The 15,456-nt window shown below is 48.0% G+C and overlaps 1 protein-coding gene across 2 annotated transcripts; it reads right to left on the reverse strand.

Annotated features, from left to right (window-relative positions):
• Positions 1-987: 987 nt before the first annotated feature.
• Positions 988-15,046, reverse strand: TOMM20 (translocase of outer mitochondrial membrane 20). Of its 2 annotated transcripts, none has more exons than XM_080651342.1 (6): positions 14,415-15,046; positions 8,589-8,635; positions 8,037-8,118; positions 6,645-6,787; positions 4,126-5,311; positions 988-3,340 (listed from the first exon to the last, which is right to left on the reverse strand). In XM_080651342.1, exons 1-5 carry the CDS (start codon positions 14,533-14,535, stop codon positions 5,267-5,269), a joined length of 438 nt encoding a protein of 145 aa, XP_080507468.1. In that variant the 5' UTR covers positions 14,536-15,046; the 3' UTR covers positions 988-3,340; positions 4,126-5,266. The 2 variants fall into 2 exon arrangements, with proteins under 2 accessions (XP_080507468.1, XP_080507467.1); XM_080651341.1 differs by having other exon boundaries at positions 3,404-5,311.
• Between the last annotated feature and the right edge of the window lie 410 nt (positions 15,047-15,456).

Here is a 15,456-nt window from a genome sequence, read left to right on the forward strand (position 1 = left end):
AGTCACCGGCCTGCAGGCCCAGGCACCTGGCTGGCTGAGGGGTGCGAATTAACAGCAAAAAAGTCAAAAGGTAAGTTGGTGATGATGTGAAGGGAACCCTCATGCACTTTTTAAAAATTGATCTCAGAGAGGAAGGGAGAGGGAGAGGTCAATGAGAGACCATCATTGATCAGCTGCCTCCTGCACGCTCCACACGGGGGATCGAGCCCACAGCCTGCACATGTGCCCTGACAGAGAATTGAATCGTGACCTCCTGGCTCATTGGTCAACGCTTAACCACTGAGCCTTGCTGGCCAGGCAACCCTCACGGACGTTCAGTGGGGACGTAAATTTGCCAACCAGTCAGGAACACAGTATGGAGGTTCCTCAAAAACTTAAGAAGAGAACTGCATGAGCCAGCGATTCCACCCGGGGTATCTGTCTAAAGGAACCGAAGTCACCTCAGGTCTGCACCGTGTTCACTGCAGCATTTACAGGAGCCAAGTGATGGGGCCAGCCCAGCCGTGGGCAAACTACGGCCCGCGGGCCAGATCCGGCTGTTCTATCCGGTTCTCTTGCTCTCCCCTCTGCTCCTTTACTTTGAATTTATATTAGTTCACACAAACACTCCATCCATGCTTTTGTTCCGGCCCTCCGGTCCAGTTTAAGAACCCATTGTGGCCCTCGAGTCAAAAAGTTTGCCCACCCCTGGGCCAGCCTGTGCCTCTTCGTGGGTGAGTCACACATAAAATGGTACACACTCGATGGAATACTCAACCTTTAAAAAGGAAACCAGGCCACGTCTGACATGAACGAACCTGTGGGCCATGCTAAGTGAAATAAGGCAGACACAGAAAGGCAAATACTGCATCTCACGCATTGAATCTAAAAAAAATCCAATCTGAGAAACTGAGTAGAACGGTGTTAGATTGGCAGAGCTGGAGTGCGTGGTGAAGGAACAGGAGAGGGAGGTCAGAGGGGACTGCAGTTAATGACTGTACACCTGAAATCTGTATAGTAAATCTTTATTCTCCCCACAAACACAAAGGTCACTGTGAGGTGACATGTTAATTAGACTGAAGGTGGCCATCATTTCATCACGTGTATGTACATCAAAACATCACATTGTACATCTTAAATACATACAAGTTTTATTTGTAAATCGTACCTCAATAAAGCTGGGGGTGGGGTGAGCCCTGAATCTTCCACTTGACATGCAACACGGGGCAGGGTTTAAACTGCAGGAGTCAACGAGTTACACATCCCGGAGCTGCCCGTGCCCCAGCTCCAGCCGCTCCTTCCCAGCTGGTCTCTGTACCTGCTGCTGGAGTCCTGCCAGGGAAGCTTCTGAAACCACTGTGCCCTACGGCAGTGGTCGGCAAACTCATAAGTCAACAGAGCCAAATATCAACAGTACGATTGAAATTCCTTTTGAGAGCCAAATTTTTTAAACTATATAGGTAGGTACATTGTTATTAACTTAATTAGGGTACTCCTAAGCTGGCCTTTGCTAAAAACTCAAGGGGCCAAAGAGCCGCATGTGGCTCGTGAGCCGCAGTTTGCCGACCAATGCCCTAGGGGAAGGGACCCGAAACAGCTGGTTACAGGAGAGCCAGCCTCTCCGAGGACCAGAGCTGCTCTCCTTCCAGGGAGAGTACGAGAGCAACTGCAGGTGCCATGTGAACCTTCCCGAGGTCACGTGATCGCGCTCCCTGCTCTGGGGACGATGCCTGTGTGCTGCGGAGTAAACGGAGGCAGGTTCTGGTTGCAGACCCTCAAAGACGCCTCCTTGACCCAGGAGCAGACCAGGCCGCTGGGTTGTCTGTCCAGTGCTGTGTGCCAAGGCAGGGCTCCCCGAACCCGAGCTGAGCCCAGCTCCAGGGGGTCGCGGTCTCCCTGCACATGCAGTCCGCACGCCACGTGGACACAGCTCACTCCAGCCTCTTCCCCACTGTCCTCCCTCCAGCCCCAAGTCCCAGCTCCTTTTTCAGTATTACATCAAAACACGTGACGCCTTCTCAGGATCAGTGGAAATTAAACAGGATTTAGTGCCCCCACCGAGACCTCCTGGGCTGTTTCTAGAACACACTGCAGCCTTTAAAAGGCGAAGAAAAAAAATATTGTATCTATTACAGTGATCTAGAAACCTTGTACCTAAAAAGGGGGAAAAAAGCATTTGCTTCACCCCCAAACACAAAGTGGAGTCAGATTTGAAAACACAGCTACAATGCTCTGGAGCGTAATTTCTGCTCAGGTGGCAGCCCGCCTAGGAGACGACCATTTCTGGAGAAACCCTCACTCCTCGCGCACTGAAGTGGACTGCGATCTTGGACACAGAGTCTGAGGATGATAGTCTTTATGCTTCAGATCTTGGTAAGTACTGGCGGCTTCTGTTAGCTGACCTTCTCATCCCATTTAACCCCATTGTTGCAGAGCTGAAGCACACGTCTGTGACCTAATAACGTCACCTGTCACGTGTTCCATATCGCCATGGAGCATCCGTGTCATATTCGTAACGTGGCCCCACACCAGCAGCATCTCCACAGCCTGGGACCGTGTGAGCAGCGCTGAATGAGCCTGGTGCCCAGCCATCTGCTCAACAAGCCTCCAGGCGGTTCCGACTCACGCTGAGGGTGGGAGGCCATTACTACAAAGATCCTCACCTGCCCAGCTGTCAACACCCTCAGATGCTGTAACCCAGAAACACTCGGGTACCACGACTTTGTCACCAAATTCAGAATCCACTTCTGCAAATAAGCACCGAGCCAACGTGTTCTCCAAACCCTTTAATCGTCACTTACACAGGTGAGCCACAGCAATCGTAACACTGCATTTATGTCACAAGAAAGAAAATTTCATATGCTGTCTACAGGACATACCAATGATCTCAGAATCTCTTCGCAGTAACATTTAATTCACACTCTCTGGTCCACAGTTGCCTCAACGGGGCCAGAAGGGCAGGCGAACTGCCTGCTGTGCGCACTGTGCTAGGTCCACACAGGGCTAAGTGTGAACGGAGTCCCAGTCATGTCACCCGCACAGCACTGCCACCACCCACCAGGAGGCCTGTTTCAAATGCTCTTTCCCTTCAAGTACAAGCAATCATCTCTGCCCGAAGCAGCAGGCCCACGGGCACTCGTTTCCATTGCCAAAGGTTCCCCAGCGCCCACATGTGCACACAGGACATGCAGCGGCCATACCTGTTCCAAGCCTGAGCTGAGCACCACTCGGCCAGCATCAACATGGCTGCCAGGTTCCAGGAAACTGTTTGGCAATGATAGGTCCAGGGAAATGTGTATGTGTATGTGCCTGTATACATAAAAGCCTAAGCGACCCTTATGACCAGTCACTATGATGTGCACTGACCACCAGGGGACAGACACTCAACGCAGGAGCTGCCCCCTGGTGGTCAGTGCACTCCCACGGCCAACCTCCTGCGGTCACCGGCCAGGCCCAGGAACCCCACCTGTGCACGAATTCATACACTGGTCCTCTAGTGTGTGTGTACACACATACGTGTACACACACACACTCTCACCCTCAGACCCTTCCAAGTCTAAGCTACCTCTTGGCCCTCCAGCCAGCCATTTTCGTGGGTCGGTCTCTTGCTCTTTCCCCACCCATGCTCCCTCTGACCCTATACTCAGTCCTCTCTTCCCTCAGGCGGCCCCGGTTCTGAACACTCATCTGGGCGGGAGCAGGATGGAAGACTGTTTCCAATCACTGACCAACCACCACTCCCTGCTTTGGATCGGGGGTCCTATTAGTAAAACTGACTAACCAGCATGTTTGTACTGGTCACCCCTCCCCCCAAAACAGCATGCTGGGTGTAATTTAAAAAAAAGCACTGTTTACAGGTTCAGGATCACAGACCTGGAAGTCATTCGAGGTGAGTCACCCTAGTTCTCAATTCACCGATGAGAAGATGGAAGTTCAGAGATGCAACGTGACGTGCCCAAGGCCGTGCGGCTCTCAGACAGAAATTAGTACCACATTCCAGACTCTTCCACCACCACAAAACCCAAGTTCAAGGTCCAGAAAGGTGTGTAAGTAAAACAAGATAAAAAGCCTAGCACACATGGAAAGGTCTGGGATCTCCTCACAGATGTCCAGGCAGAAGGAAGGCAGCCGCAAAATGAGAAATACTGCTCAGCTCCACACGCCAGACCCTGGGCTCAGGCCTGACACTGGATCTGTGGCTGCAGACGAGGTCACGATTTCATTACCTCCAGGCTTTGCAAGTCTCCAGCCACAGGCTCCACCTTATTCTCATCATCATAAGATAAATGAATCAGATTAAAGGATCAAGGAGGTACATTAAGATAAAAACAAAGAAACATTTTTACAAGCATATCATCTCAGTTACCTTAAAGGTTAAGTTTCAGATTAATTTACAAGAGTAGTGACAAAAGCACATGATTTCAGTGAAAATCAACACATTACACGTTAAAAAAAATCTTCAGAAATACGAAGTCAGGCAAGCATGCAAAATTCAAAGAATAAAAAAGTGCAAGGCTTGACTGCTCCCCAGGAGAAGGCTGAATTTCATGATGCTGAACACAATGAAATGAATTAGAAGCGACAGGGACACTTCTCTGAATCGGCGTACCAGTCCCCTCACTTCCTCAGGAGGAGAGTGGGAGGCAGTAACTGCAGGCCCAGCAGCTGCATCAGGGTGCACACAGACCCAGTGCCCAGTGCTTCCTGCAACCACGTGCACCTGCAGTAGCAGCAGGGAAATATCCAGGGCACATTAGCCACCGACTTAAACCACACACTTCAAGACCAATACTAATACAGCACCGCAGCGCATCTCACATATTTAAGAGATTAAATGCGAAGAAATCATCTCAAAGATTTTAATGCCCAGCTTTGATAAACACAATCACATTTCCAGCCAAATGTTCTAGCTTAAAAAATGTGCATTCTTCAGCCTTCCCCTACTTTTTTTGCCTTTCAAAACTGAGCACTAGATATTTTGGATGTACAATAATATGATGTTATGTGTCCATTTTAATTACATATTTAGGAATAAACAAAATCCATGATATTTCGGTAACTCATAGTGTATTTATAAAATGAAAAGCTCTCTATCAAAATACACTCTTCACTGGGAAAAATAAATAAAAGACAGATGGATCTGCACAAAGTAAAAATTCACTCTGGCAGATTTCAGTGTAGGACAGTCCATAGCAAGCATATTTGCCCTTATTCCCCCAGAGCTGTTCATCCTCCAAGTCAAGATTTTAAAAATATTTTTAATTGAGATTATGTTGACATTTGTTTCTCATTCCACATCATCCTCAGCCAAGCTCTGAGCACTTACAATTCTCTGAAAAAAGAAAAACAAAATTTTAACTCTTACAAAGTGTAAGCATTTAATCAGATTTCTAAGTTCAGCAAAAATGCCCTTTTAATTCAATGAAACAAATCCTGCGAAAGTTTATCCATTCTGAGATTTACTTCAACATTAAACGCTTTACATCATCTAATGATGATGACAACTGTCAGTCTCATGACAAATTTCAAGTGAATAAAGAAGGCACACCATCGCATTGTGCTATGTCAGCCAATTACATAACTGAAACCAAAATGTATTCGAGATCTCTTTACTCCTACGTACACTAAAAATACCGATTAGTGCTAAGAATACTGATCATCCCATGCTCCAAACCTTTCCCTTTTTGGCCTGGAAATGTTCAAAATCCTTGCACGAAGAAGAAACACAGTACTCTCAAATTAGCATTTTGAAAGCATTTCCAGGCGACATGAGACCAATAGCTGAGTAAAAAGTCATCTTTATCGAGAGGAATTCAGGCTTCATCCTGAACTCATCCATTTTCAAGGCATCATCCTCGGGTCAGTTGCCCCAAAGCTCTACGCTGCGCTGCTTCCCACAGTGCCAATGCCGTCAAGTAGGTGACTCCGCTACAGCCTGGGAACCACACCCGTCTGAATGAAAAGCACGAAGACCACGGCCTTGGTTTTTCGCCCTCGCCCCTACCTCGGTGGGAACGTGTCTTTCCTCAGTCCCTTTCCAATCTAGTGGAGTCACGATCAGTTGGAAGATTACATTTTACTAACTTTTAATCACACCAGATGTGGACATTAACACACGCAATGGTCATGCCATTCCAAAGAGCAGATGCACTTGGGCCCCTGCGAAGGGTTAAAGTGAGCAGAATGCACCTTCATTAACTTGAGCATGGATCACCGTGTACACAAGGTACTTTGCCCTCTTCAGGTGTCGAATGGTTCAAACCCCAAAGCCCAGCTGGCAGGAGCGAGGCACGAGGGAGGTCCGAGGGGCCAGGGTCTCCATGCCCTATTTCCAGGCTCTGACCCGCAGGCAGGGTCTCACAGAAGAGTAGGCGGAGAACTAGTTTGACAAAGTAGCTGCGAGTGGCCTGAATTCTGGGATTTGAATACGAGGCCTGAGACTTAATCTAAGAGACACACTTCCTGGCCCACATCTAGGGCACCGTCTCGAGATCGTATGCCAGCCAGTCGTCTGGATGCTTTTCCATTAGGGAGGATCTCAGGCACTGTTATCTGGAGTATGATTTTCATGATTGCACCACTTCCCTAGTCCTTTTTAAATGCTAATGTCCCTACACATTTCATTCTCAAATTCTACTTTATTTCACAACATTTCAAGGCCTTACCTGGCTAATGGTTGGCAGCTTAGTCAGAAGCATCTGGAACACTGGTGGCGGAAGGGTTTGCTGTAACACCTGCAGTAGCTGCTGTGGCTGGCCACATACCGCGATCGCGTTGGTCAGGTGATCCACACCCTTCTCATATTCACCTGGAAGAGTGACATGAAAGCAACACATAACCTGAAAAGCCTCTGCCTTCGCCGGGAATTCAACTCTAAAGTCCTTACTGCATCGACCACTGAACCACACTGGCCTGGCAAAGGCAGCCTCATTTGTAAAGATTACTTATCTCCTCTATATTAAGTAAACTTAAAACTCACTCAAAATATATTACGGGCAATGATAATGCACAAGAAACATTCATTTCTAGAGCCAGTCTCCAATAACACAATCCTCACGCTATGAAATGTCTAAAAGCTTGTCTTGAAATATAGCCACGCACGGCCTGATGACGGGGACGAGTTCTGGGAAACACATCGTTACGCAAGTTCATCTGTGTGCGAACATCGGAATGCACTCACACACCTAGATGGTACAACCTCTACAACACCTCCCGTTCGACAGCCTGCACAGCTGGCTCCGTACTGATACCGATACTGTAGGCAACAGTGGTATTTGTGTCTCTAAACATAGAAAGGTACTGTAACCTTATACAACGGGCAGCACAGTAGGGTTTGTAGGGGAGAAAAACCAACAAGCTTAATTACATGCATACCTCCTGTTCACCTGAGACACCCTGGAAACGGAGAACCTCACCAATGGGGCCAAAGCCGCCACCTTAAATATTAAACACCCCCTTCAGCAGAAGACCAAGACGATGGAGCTGGGGGAGTCAGGTGAGGGAGGTGACCAGGAAAAGCACAGTGACCGCGGGTACAATTATTATAGATGGAAACCACCGTCTTCTGCATTGATGAGTTTCTAGAGATAAGGTCACCCCTTTCCCAGTACCGGGAGCGAGACACCCTAACAAATGTAAATGCTTTCTACAAAGGGCAACTTCTACTCAGTTTTCTAGTCTTTTAAAGAAAAATAAACATCGGCCCCCCAAAGGCGTCACTTGTGCTAAAAGCCATGATACTAAACCCAGATGGAATTTTCGGGTCAAGAACCAGTAAGGTAATCGGTCATAGGCCCTTCTCCATCCCTCACAGAAAGAAAAGGCAATCTACATGGACCCCCCGTCCCCCAAAAGAAAAGATGTCCCCAATATAATCTCTTCTCTTTTACCAACAGCTCCCTGCTTTCCATAAAAATCTCCCATTTTAATCAACCCCGTGGAGGGAGTGCCCTCCTTGTAGCTGTAGATGGGATGCTGCCCCATTCACAAAGCTCTTAACAGAGCCACTCGGATGGTCAAGTTCACTTGGTTGAATTTGTGTTTTACGTGACTCTTACCTTGAGCCAGTAACTCTTCCCCCAGCTGTATTTCTTCAAGGAAGAATTTCTGAACGGCCTCAGCATCTTTAAGGTCAGGTAACTGTTTGGAAGGAGAATATTTAATAACTGATAACAAAATTATGCCACGGGACATGACCCATACACAGAAAATCATACCACCAAAAATAAAACCAAAAATTGAATTTACTCAACAGCACTCGCAAAGATGAGGATCTACATGGACAGGAATGTAAAAACAAAAAACAAAAAAACTTATTGACCAAATTGGTTTTTGAGTTTGAGTCAAACCTGAAGTGAAAAAGGAATACAAATATCACTACTATGAAATATGCACATTATAATTTTTTGATCACCATTATAGACTTTTATGTAATTGTAATCAATATACCTGAAGTAGAGTTTTAAATAATTATTTCTATGAAGTATATAATAGAGGGGTGGGGGATTTACCTAAACGATGAGAATAAAATGTGTTTTGTGTGCTCACAACTGTAAACCTACTTTTGCCTACCCCTGTGTAATTCAAGCAAGAACCAGACGAAGTCTTACCTTGGAGAGTCCAGCTCTCTCTTTGGCAAGCTTTTGTTTCTTCCTTCCTGCAAGAAAGGAAACATTCTCGTTATTAAGATGAGAACCCAAAGAAGTCTAAATGCCGTGAGGGTCATTCATCCTGGTTTTTCTCTTCTACAAACCCATTCAAACCCTACAAACCCATTCATCCAAAGCATCACAGCTTCTGGGCTCTGCTTCCGGGGCTCCTGGGACTTGTCAGGGTCGTGGGAACCGTGCTGGTCAAGGCGCTTTAGACAGCGTGACCCTTCTGGGCAGGAGCTTTCTCCCCCTGGGCACCAGGACCAGCCCTGACAAGAGGCAGACAGCCCATCAGCGGTCTCCCGAGTAATTACTAGCAGAGCAAGGCTCCCTCCCACCCACAAAGGACATGAGACAGGAGCAGGAGGGAAGCCACTCCTGTCAGGGACTTTCGTTACTGAACGACCCCAGATCCTACATCCTGAATGGTAAACACTGACTGGCAGTCTTAAGTGGCGAGGGGGGAAGAGAGAACCTGCATTTGAGAGTTAAAAATTTTTAAAATAAGCCTTAATCGTCACTGAATCAACCCTTAAAATGGAACAACAGGACACTCATCACATTTAAATCGCCAATTAACGATTCACCCACGTGACGGCGTGACGGTGTCGGTGCAGAGGGAGCACAGGCTTGTCTCCGTGTCCGCTCCTCCCTACAGCGGTGCCACGGGCAGGTGGCAGTCACCTGGGCTCCCTCTCTTCCAGGTAAAACTGGCCTAAGCACAGCACTTGGTTAGAGCGGTGATGAAGTGAGCATCGGTTACGGTGCCTGGTGTAAAACATGCCATAAAGCATTTGTTACAGTCCAATACCACTCCTCAGCTAAGGAGCTGTGCTCGCTAACACACCGAAAGCCACTACGACTCCCAGGGACACGGGGAGTGACCATGAGACAGAGCTAAGAAAGCTAAGGCTCCAACACTTACTCCTGGGTGACCTCTGGCAAGTAAGTGAGCCTCTGAACTCTCCAGACAAGGCCCACCTAACGTGGCCACAGTAAGAAACAAAGCCGCGATTAACCAGCAAACGCCCTCCACAAACCCAGGTCCCAACGCACAGCTGATTGCCCAACAGGTTACTACGCCAGGGAGCCTTCTTTTCTTCTCTAACCTTACAAACTAGCTTAACCACACCAGTATCTCTTGCCAACCCTATAAAACAATTCTGGCAGTTTCAACAGAAAAATATAGGTTAAAGTTGATCTCGCACATTAATTTGAAGAATGCCCTATTTTTTATCTAACGAACTACCTTTCCTAGGTATTCATCACTGGGCAATTAAGTGTGGGGAAAAAGAACACACAACATATTCTACCCGCACTTTGCTTAAGGGTTTTGTCTGGCCCGCTTTAGGCAGAAAATAAGGAATGCATTTTCTATGCCGACTATATTAAGGAATTCCTAAATATCATGGCACAGACTAGGGCTGCAAGGAGAGTACTAAGACTACAGGAGACGTGGACGATTTAAAAAAAAAAAACTGACAGGAAGACAAGGAATGCTTGGGTGCTAAGGTGAGCACTCTGTAAGTTTTCGATGCTACGTGTGCCATGACACTATCTAAATAACATCACTTAGCTTGTTTAATCCTCACAGTAACTCTGAAGAAATGTCTATCGTCACCCCCATTTTACAGGGAAGATTGACCAGGGTCACAACTAGGAAGTGGTGGAGGGGGGCTCTCAGAAGGCAGCTGCGTTTCAGAGCATGTGGGCTCCATCACTCTCTACTGCCTCTAAACGCTGTAAAAGCGAAGCCGCTCCCATCAAATAGGAGGCCCCTCAGAAATGAACATGCGAGTTTGTGGCATAAACAGAGAAATACAATTTGCTAAGCCAGAATGTGTGTGAAATGACAAAAATGGCAACAAAACCCAGTAGAAACGGAAACTTAGGTCCATTAACTATCCAATTTTATAGCTGTTCTTTCATGGAGTGGAGAGTGTATTGTTGTTGCTGAATGCTGAATACAGTTAGCAACTTTAAAGATTGCTTGGTTACTTTGAATTTTATATTTATTTATTTTTTTTTATTATTTTTAAATATATTTTATTGATATTTTACAGAGAGGAAGGGAGAGGGATAGAGAGCTGGAAACATCGATGAGAGAGAAACATCGATCAGCTGCCTCCTGCACACCCCCCACTGGGGATGTGCCCGCAACCAAGGTACATGCCCTTGACCGGAATCGAACCTGGAACCCTTCAGTCTGCAGGCCGATGCTCTATCCACTGAGCCAAACCGGTTTCGGCGGTTACTTTGAATTTTAGCACTAAGACTAAAATTCTGGCCCTGGCAGGGTAGTTGGTTAGGACAGTGGTCGGCAAACTCATTAGTCAACAGAGCGGCAAACCGCGGCTCGCGAGCCGCAGTTTGCCGACCACGGGGTTAGGACATCATCCCAATATGCCAAGGTTGGGAGTTCAATGCCCAGTCAGGGCACATACAAGAATCAACCAGTGAGTGCATGGATGGGTGGAGCAACAAATCCATGTTTCTCTCGCTCCCCCTTCCTTTCTCTAACATCAACTTTTTAAAAAAGGATTAAACCTCTGGATTTAGTTTCATAAGACAATTTGTTACATTAACATATTTCCAGATAGAGTACCATATAGTATCTATGATGAAGGGACATGACACATGGTAACAGACTGGCAAACCAATCAGCAAAATCAGACTTTGACTCAGTATTTGCTAGAAGTCAGTCCCAAGGGCTACTGTGTGAACCTAAGGAGCTAAAACAAACTTGTCTACTTTAAAAGGTGCTCCAACCCAGCCACCTGGCCAAGGCACAATGAAGTACTTTTAATCAGAGCGCGAAACTAGTGGTAATTAAAGCTTAAAAAACCCCTTTCTTAATGTTTTTATTGACTTTAGACAGAGAGGCAGGGAAAGGGAGGGAGAAACACTGATGAGAGAAGCATCCATGGGCTGCCTCCTGCACGCCCCCCACTAGGGGTCAAGGTCAAGCCTGCAACCCTGGCATGGGCCCTAACCTGAAATCAATCAGCAACCTGGACGCTCAACCGAGCCCAACAATTCAGGGCGTGAATTAAAAGTTTTAATTGCTAAAGAAAATAGAAAGTAAATTATATTCATAAACAATCTTCAGCATTCATCAATTACTATGTGCCAGAGACCGCACTAAACTCTACCTTCATTATTATCATTTTACAAAAGTGGAACTAAAACCTTAAGTCGGTTACTCAAACTAATAATCCAAGCCTGGCCACTTAAATTGAAAAGGAATTTTGAAAAACAAAAAAACCAAAAGATTTCTTAATCTGTCTAAAATGGCAGAGAGGGCAACGGGGCACAAAGGTACGTATGTAACACTTTCAGCAATAAAGATGAAGCACTGATGCAGCTTCCCTGTGTCAGGAATGGTGGGGACACTTCAAACATCTTTCTTCACCTTCTGAAAACCAACCAGAAGCCGGTGACATTACCTGACTTTACAAACTAAGAAAAGTAAGATCCAGAAATCTCGAGACTGTGCCGCTAACCTGTGACTAACCTGGCCTGGAAACTGTATCAAATCCAAAATAACATTCTGTCAATCTAAGAGACATTCACGCAGTGTAGAGAATTTTTGTGAGTTTACTTGAGCCTGACAACTGCCAGGAAGCAAAATCTCAACAGATTGAGAAAATGCTCCAGAAAATGGCAGCTTTGCATCTTATTTTCTACATTTCAATCAAAAGACTTAGGGGGGGGGGGGGCTGTAAGAGATCAACCGAAGGACTTGTACGCATGCATATAAGCATAACCAATGGATACAAGACACTGGGGGGAGGCGGGACAGGTAAAGGCATGTACTGGGGGGTAGGGGAGGCGGGGGGGGGGGGAGGTCAATGGGGAAAAAAAAAGGAGACATATGTACTACTATTTGTAATGCTTTAAACAATAAAAAATAATAATAATAATAAAAAAAAAGACAAGTGGGTTACATGAAATCTACTGGTGATATTGTAGGGAGGCGGGAGAAAGCAAAGAGGGAAACCTCTGGGATTGGATAAAAAATAAAATGATAGACACCTGTACTTCCTTTATTCAGGTGAATACGGGTTAACAGTCAACAATTAATGAAATAAACAAGGGGAGTTGTGGTCTCTGCAGAGCAGTCAGTGCCTGTGCTTTGAGGGGCCAGAAAATGGGGAGATAACTTTGTTTTTGCAAAGGCCTGTTTATCAGGTATGTTATCCTGGATACAAAAAGATGAGAGACTCAGTTAAGGTGTAGATTGGCCTTTGTGGGGGGGAAAAAATTGCCTTGAATGGCTTTTAAAAAAAAAATATTTTTATTGATTTCAGAGGAAGGGACAGGAACATCAATGATGAGAATCATGGATCGGCTGCCTCCTGCACGCTCCCTACTGGGGACTGAGCCTACAACCGGGGCCTGTGCCCTTGACCGGAATCCCATCTGGGACCCTTCAGTCCGCAGGCCGAGGCTCTATCCACTGGGCCAAACCGGCTAGGGCCACGAACGGCTTTCAGCTAGAAAGTTTTCATTTCAGACCATCCTTTGTGGTTAGTTTAGATCTGAGTTGATAAGGCCACCACGAAGGCCTCCCTTGAGCTGGTCAGGTTTAGTACGTGGCCCCCTTTCGTCCACCATTCCTTCCATTAAACTACCTAACCTTAAATAAATAACCTCTGTATCTCTGCCCTCCTAAAATGTAGGAGTGGGAATCCGATGTCCTAGTTTAGTGGGGTGACATCAGCGCAGCCCCCCTCCCCCCGCCCCCTGCGCGGGCACCAGCCCCACGTGGCCACTGAGCACGTGAGATGCCTTAGGAGAAGCTTAAAGGAATTGTCCGAAACAGGACAATCGCTGCTTTGTACTTCCGGGGCTGCAATCACGTAAACATCCATTTTAACTTCAGCAACGGTCTGAGCAACCCAGATAAGTTTCAAAAAATATTCCTTATTCCAACAAATGTGCCCGTCTATTGTTGCAAAGGAGCGCGCCTCCGAGATGCAAAGACCGCAGCGGTTTGGGCGGCACCATTTCCCTCTCCCTCTCCTCCTCCTCCTCCTTCAAGATGTCGCAGGTCTGAAATAAGGCTGAGCCACCGGGAGGCGCAGCCCTTTGGACTCCCTGCGGTTCCTGTCGCATTCACTCATATCCTGGAGGCACCCAGAGCGCAGCCCCCAAGAGGGTTTAAGAATGCAATGGCCCTACCGCGTTGGACTCGCGGGCCTAGTCTCCTTGCAGAAATTCGTAAAATATGAAAAATGTGTAAACCCGCTCGGGTGATGAGCATCGACCTATGAACCAGGAGGGTCGCGGTCGGATTCCCGGTCAGGGCACAGGCCCGGGTTGCGGGCTCCATCCCCAGTGTGGGGCGTGCAGGAGGCAGCCGATGCATGATTCTCTCATTGATGTTTCTCTCCCTCTCTCTCCCTTCCTCTCTGAAGTCCATACAAGCATATTTTAAAAAGAGAAACCCAAGCACCACCCCAACACGCACCGCCTAAATTATAATACAAACAAGAGTGTATGTATAAGCCAAAAACGGGGGGGGGGGAACAAAATAGGAAAATCGCTCCCATTCCTCCAAAATGGAGGGGTCAGGCCGGTCGCAGGGCCAGGAGCAGCCTGGGAGCGCGTGGCCCCCCTTCCCGGCTGCGGCTTGGGTCCTAGGCGCTCCCACCACGCGGCAGCCCGCTGCCCCGGCCCGCGGGCGGAGAGGGGTCCTGGGAGGGTGGCGAGGCGGGGGAGAAAAGGGAGCAGAGACGGGAGACAGGGGAGGCGGCAGGACCGGGCGGGGGACACACTCACGTTCTCGCAGCCGGTTCTTGAAGTTGGGGTCACTCCGTCTCTTGCGGTCAAAGTAAATGCAGTAGCCGATGAAGAGGGCCCCGCACACGCCGGCGGCGATGGCGCTGTTCCGGCCCACCATCTTTCCTCGACCGCAGAGAGAGGTCGGCGGCCGAGGGGGCCCGGGATGAAGCCGTTTGTCACGAACCCTCCGAGCGGACGGCGCCGCTCAAACTGACGCCCGCCGCGAGGGGACGGGAAAGGCCGAGCGCGCCATTTCCGGCGCCGTCACAAGAGGTCCACGGGCTGCCCGCGGCGGTGCCTGAGAAGCGCCTGTACAGAAATTCCAAGGCTGTCTGCGGCAGTGCCTGAACAGAGGCGCCCGTGCCGCTTCTGCGCCTGCGCAGGGGGCTTATGCGTCGTCTCTGGGGCACCGGGCGTGGCGTGCGCGTTAGTGTGTGCGGTGTGAGGGACCGCGCACTTCCGGGAAAGCTGCCGAGCCTGGCGCCGGAGGGCGCGCGTGGCTGCCGCGCACGTACACTCGACGGTGCCCGACAGAGATGGAAGGTTGCCGCCGGCAAAGGCTTGCCTTTGTTCTTGTATGATGCAGGCAGCCTGTGACTCGTTTCAAGTTCAGCCACAACCCGTTGTGCAACGAGCACCACAATCTAGATCCTATGTCAAAGCAATGTTGCAATATGGTATCATGAGTGGAAGAAAATCAAATGGAGCAATGGCTGGAACAATTTTAACCCATTCTGTATGTGGGTTAAAATTTAAGACAAAAAGACACGAAACAACTGCACGTTGCAGCGGGCTTGGTGAGGTGAAGTGGGCCTCTGCCAGGCTCCGGGGACAGGGAACTCGCTCCTGAATGTAAGGTTTAATCAGAGATGTAAGACTTAATCTGACCGCAGCCAATAAGTTGACCAAGACAAGCAGGGTAAAAGCGAAAAATCGCGTTTATTGAAAGCTCTCGGGTGAGGTCCCGCGGTCCGAAAGCACAGGCCGGGGGAGTCACACTTTATTCACCGATGGGCTTAGAGAAAATGAATTCAAATTC

This window comes from Plecotus auritus (genome assembly GCF_963455305.1).
Source record: "Plecotus auritus genome assembly, chromosome: 14".
NCBI lineage: Eukaryota > Metazoa > Chordata > Mammalia > Chiroptera > Vespertilionidae > Plecotus > Plecotus auritus.

Bases quoted from the DNA above. Each gene is read 5' to 3' on its own strand.
- TOMM20 (XM_080651342.1), bottom strand. From the start codon at position 14,535: ATGGTGGGCCGGAACAGCGCCATCGCCGCCGGCGTGTGCGGGGCCCTC. The intron at 8,636-14,414 runs GTGAGTGTGTCC...CCTTTCTTGCAG, and splicing joins CAAGAACCGGCTGCGAGAAC to GAAGGAAGAAACAAAAGCTT. The intron at 5,312-6,644 runs GTAAGGCCTTGA...TTCTTTTTTCAG, and splicing joins AGCTGCCAACCATTAGCCAG to AGAATTGTAAGTGCTCAGAG.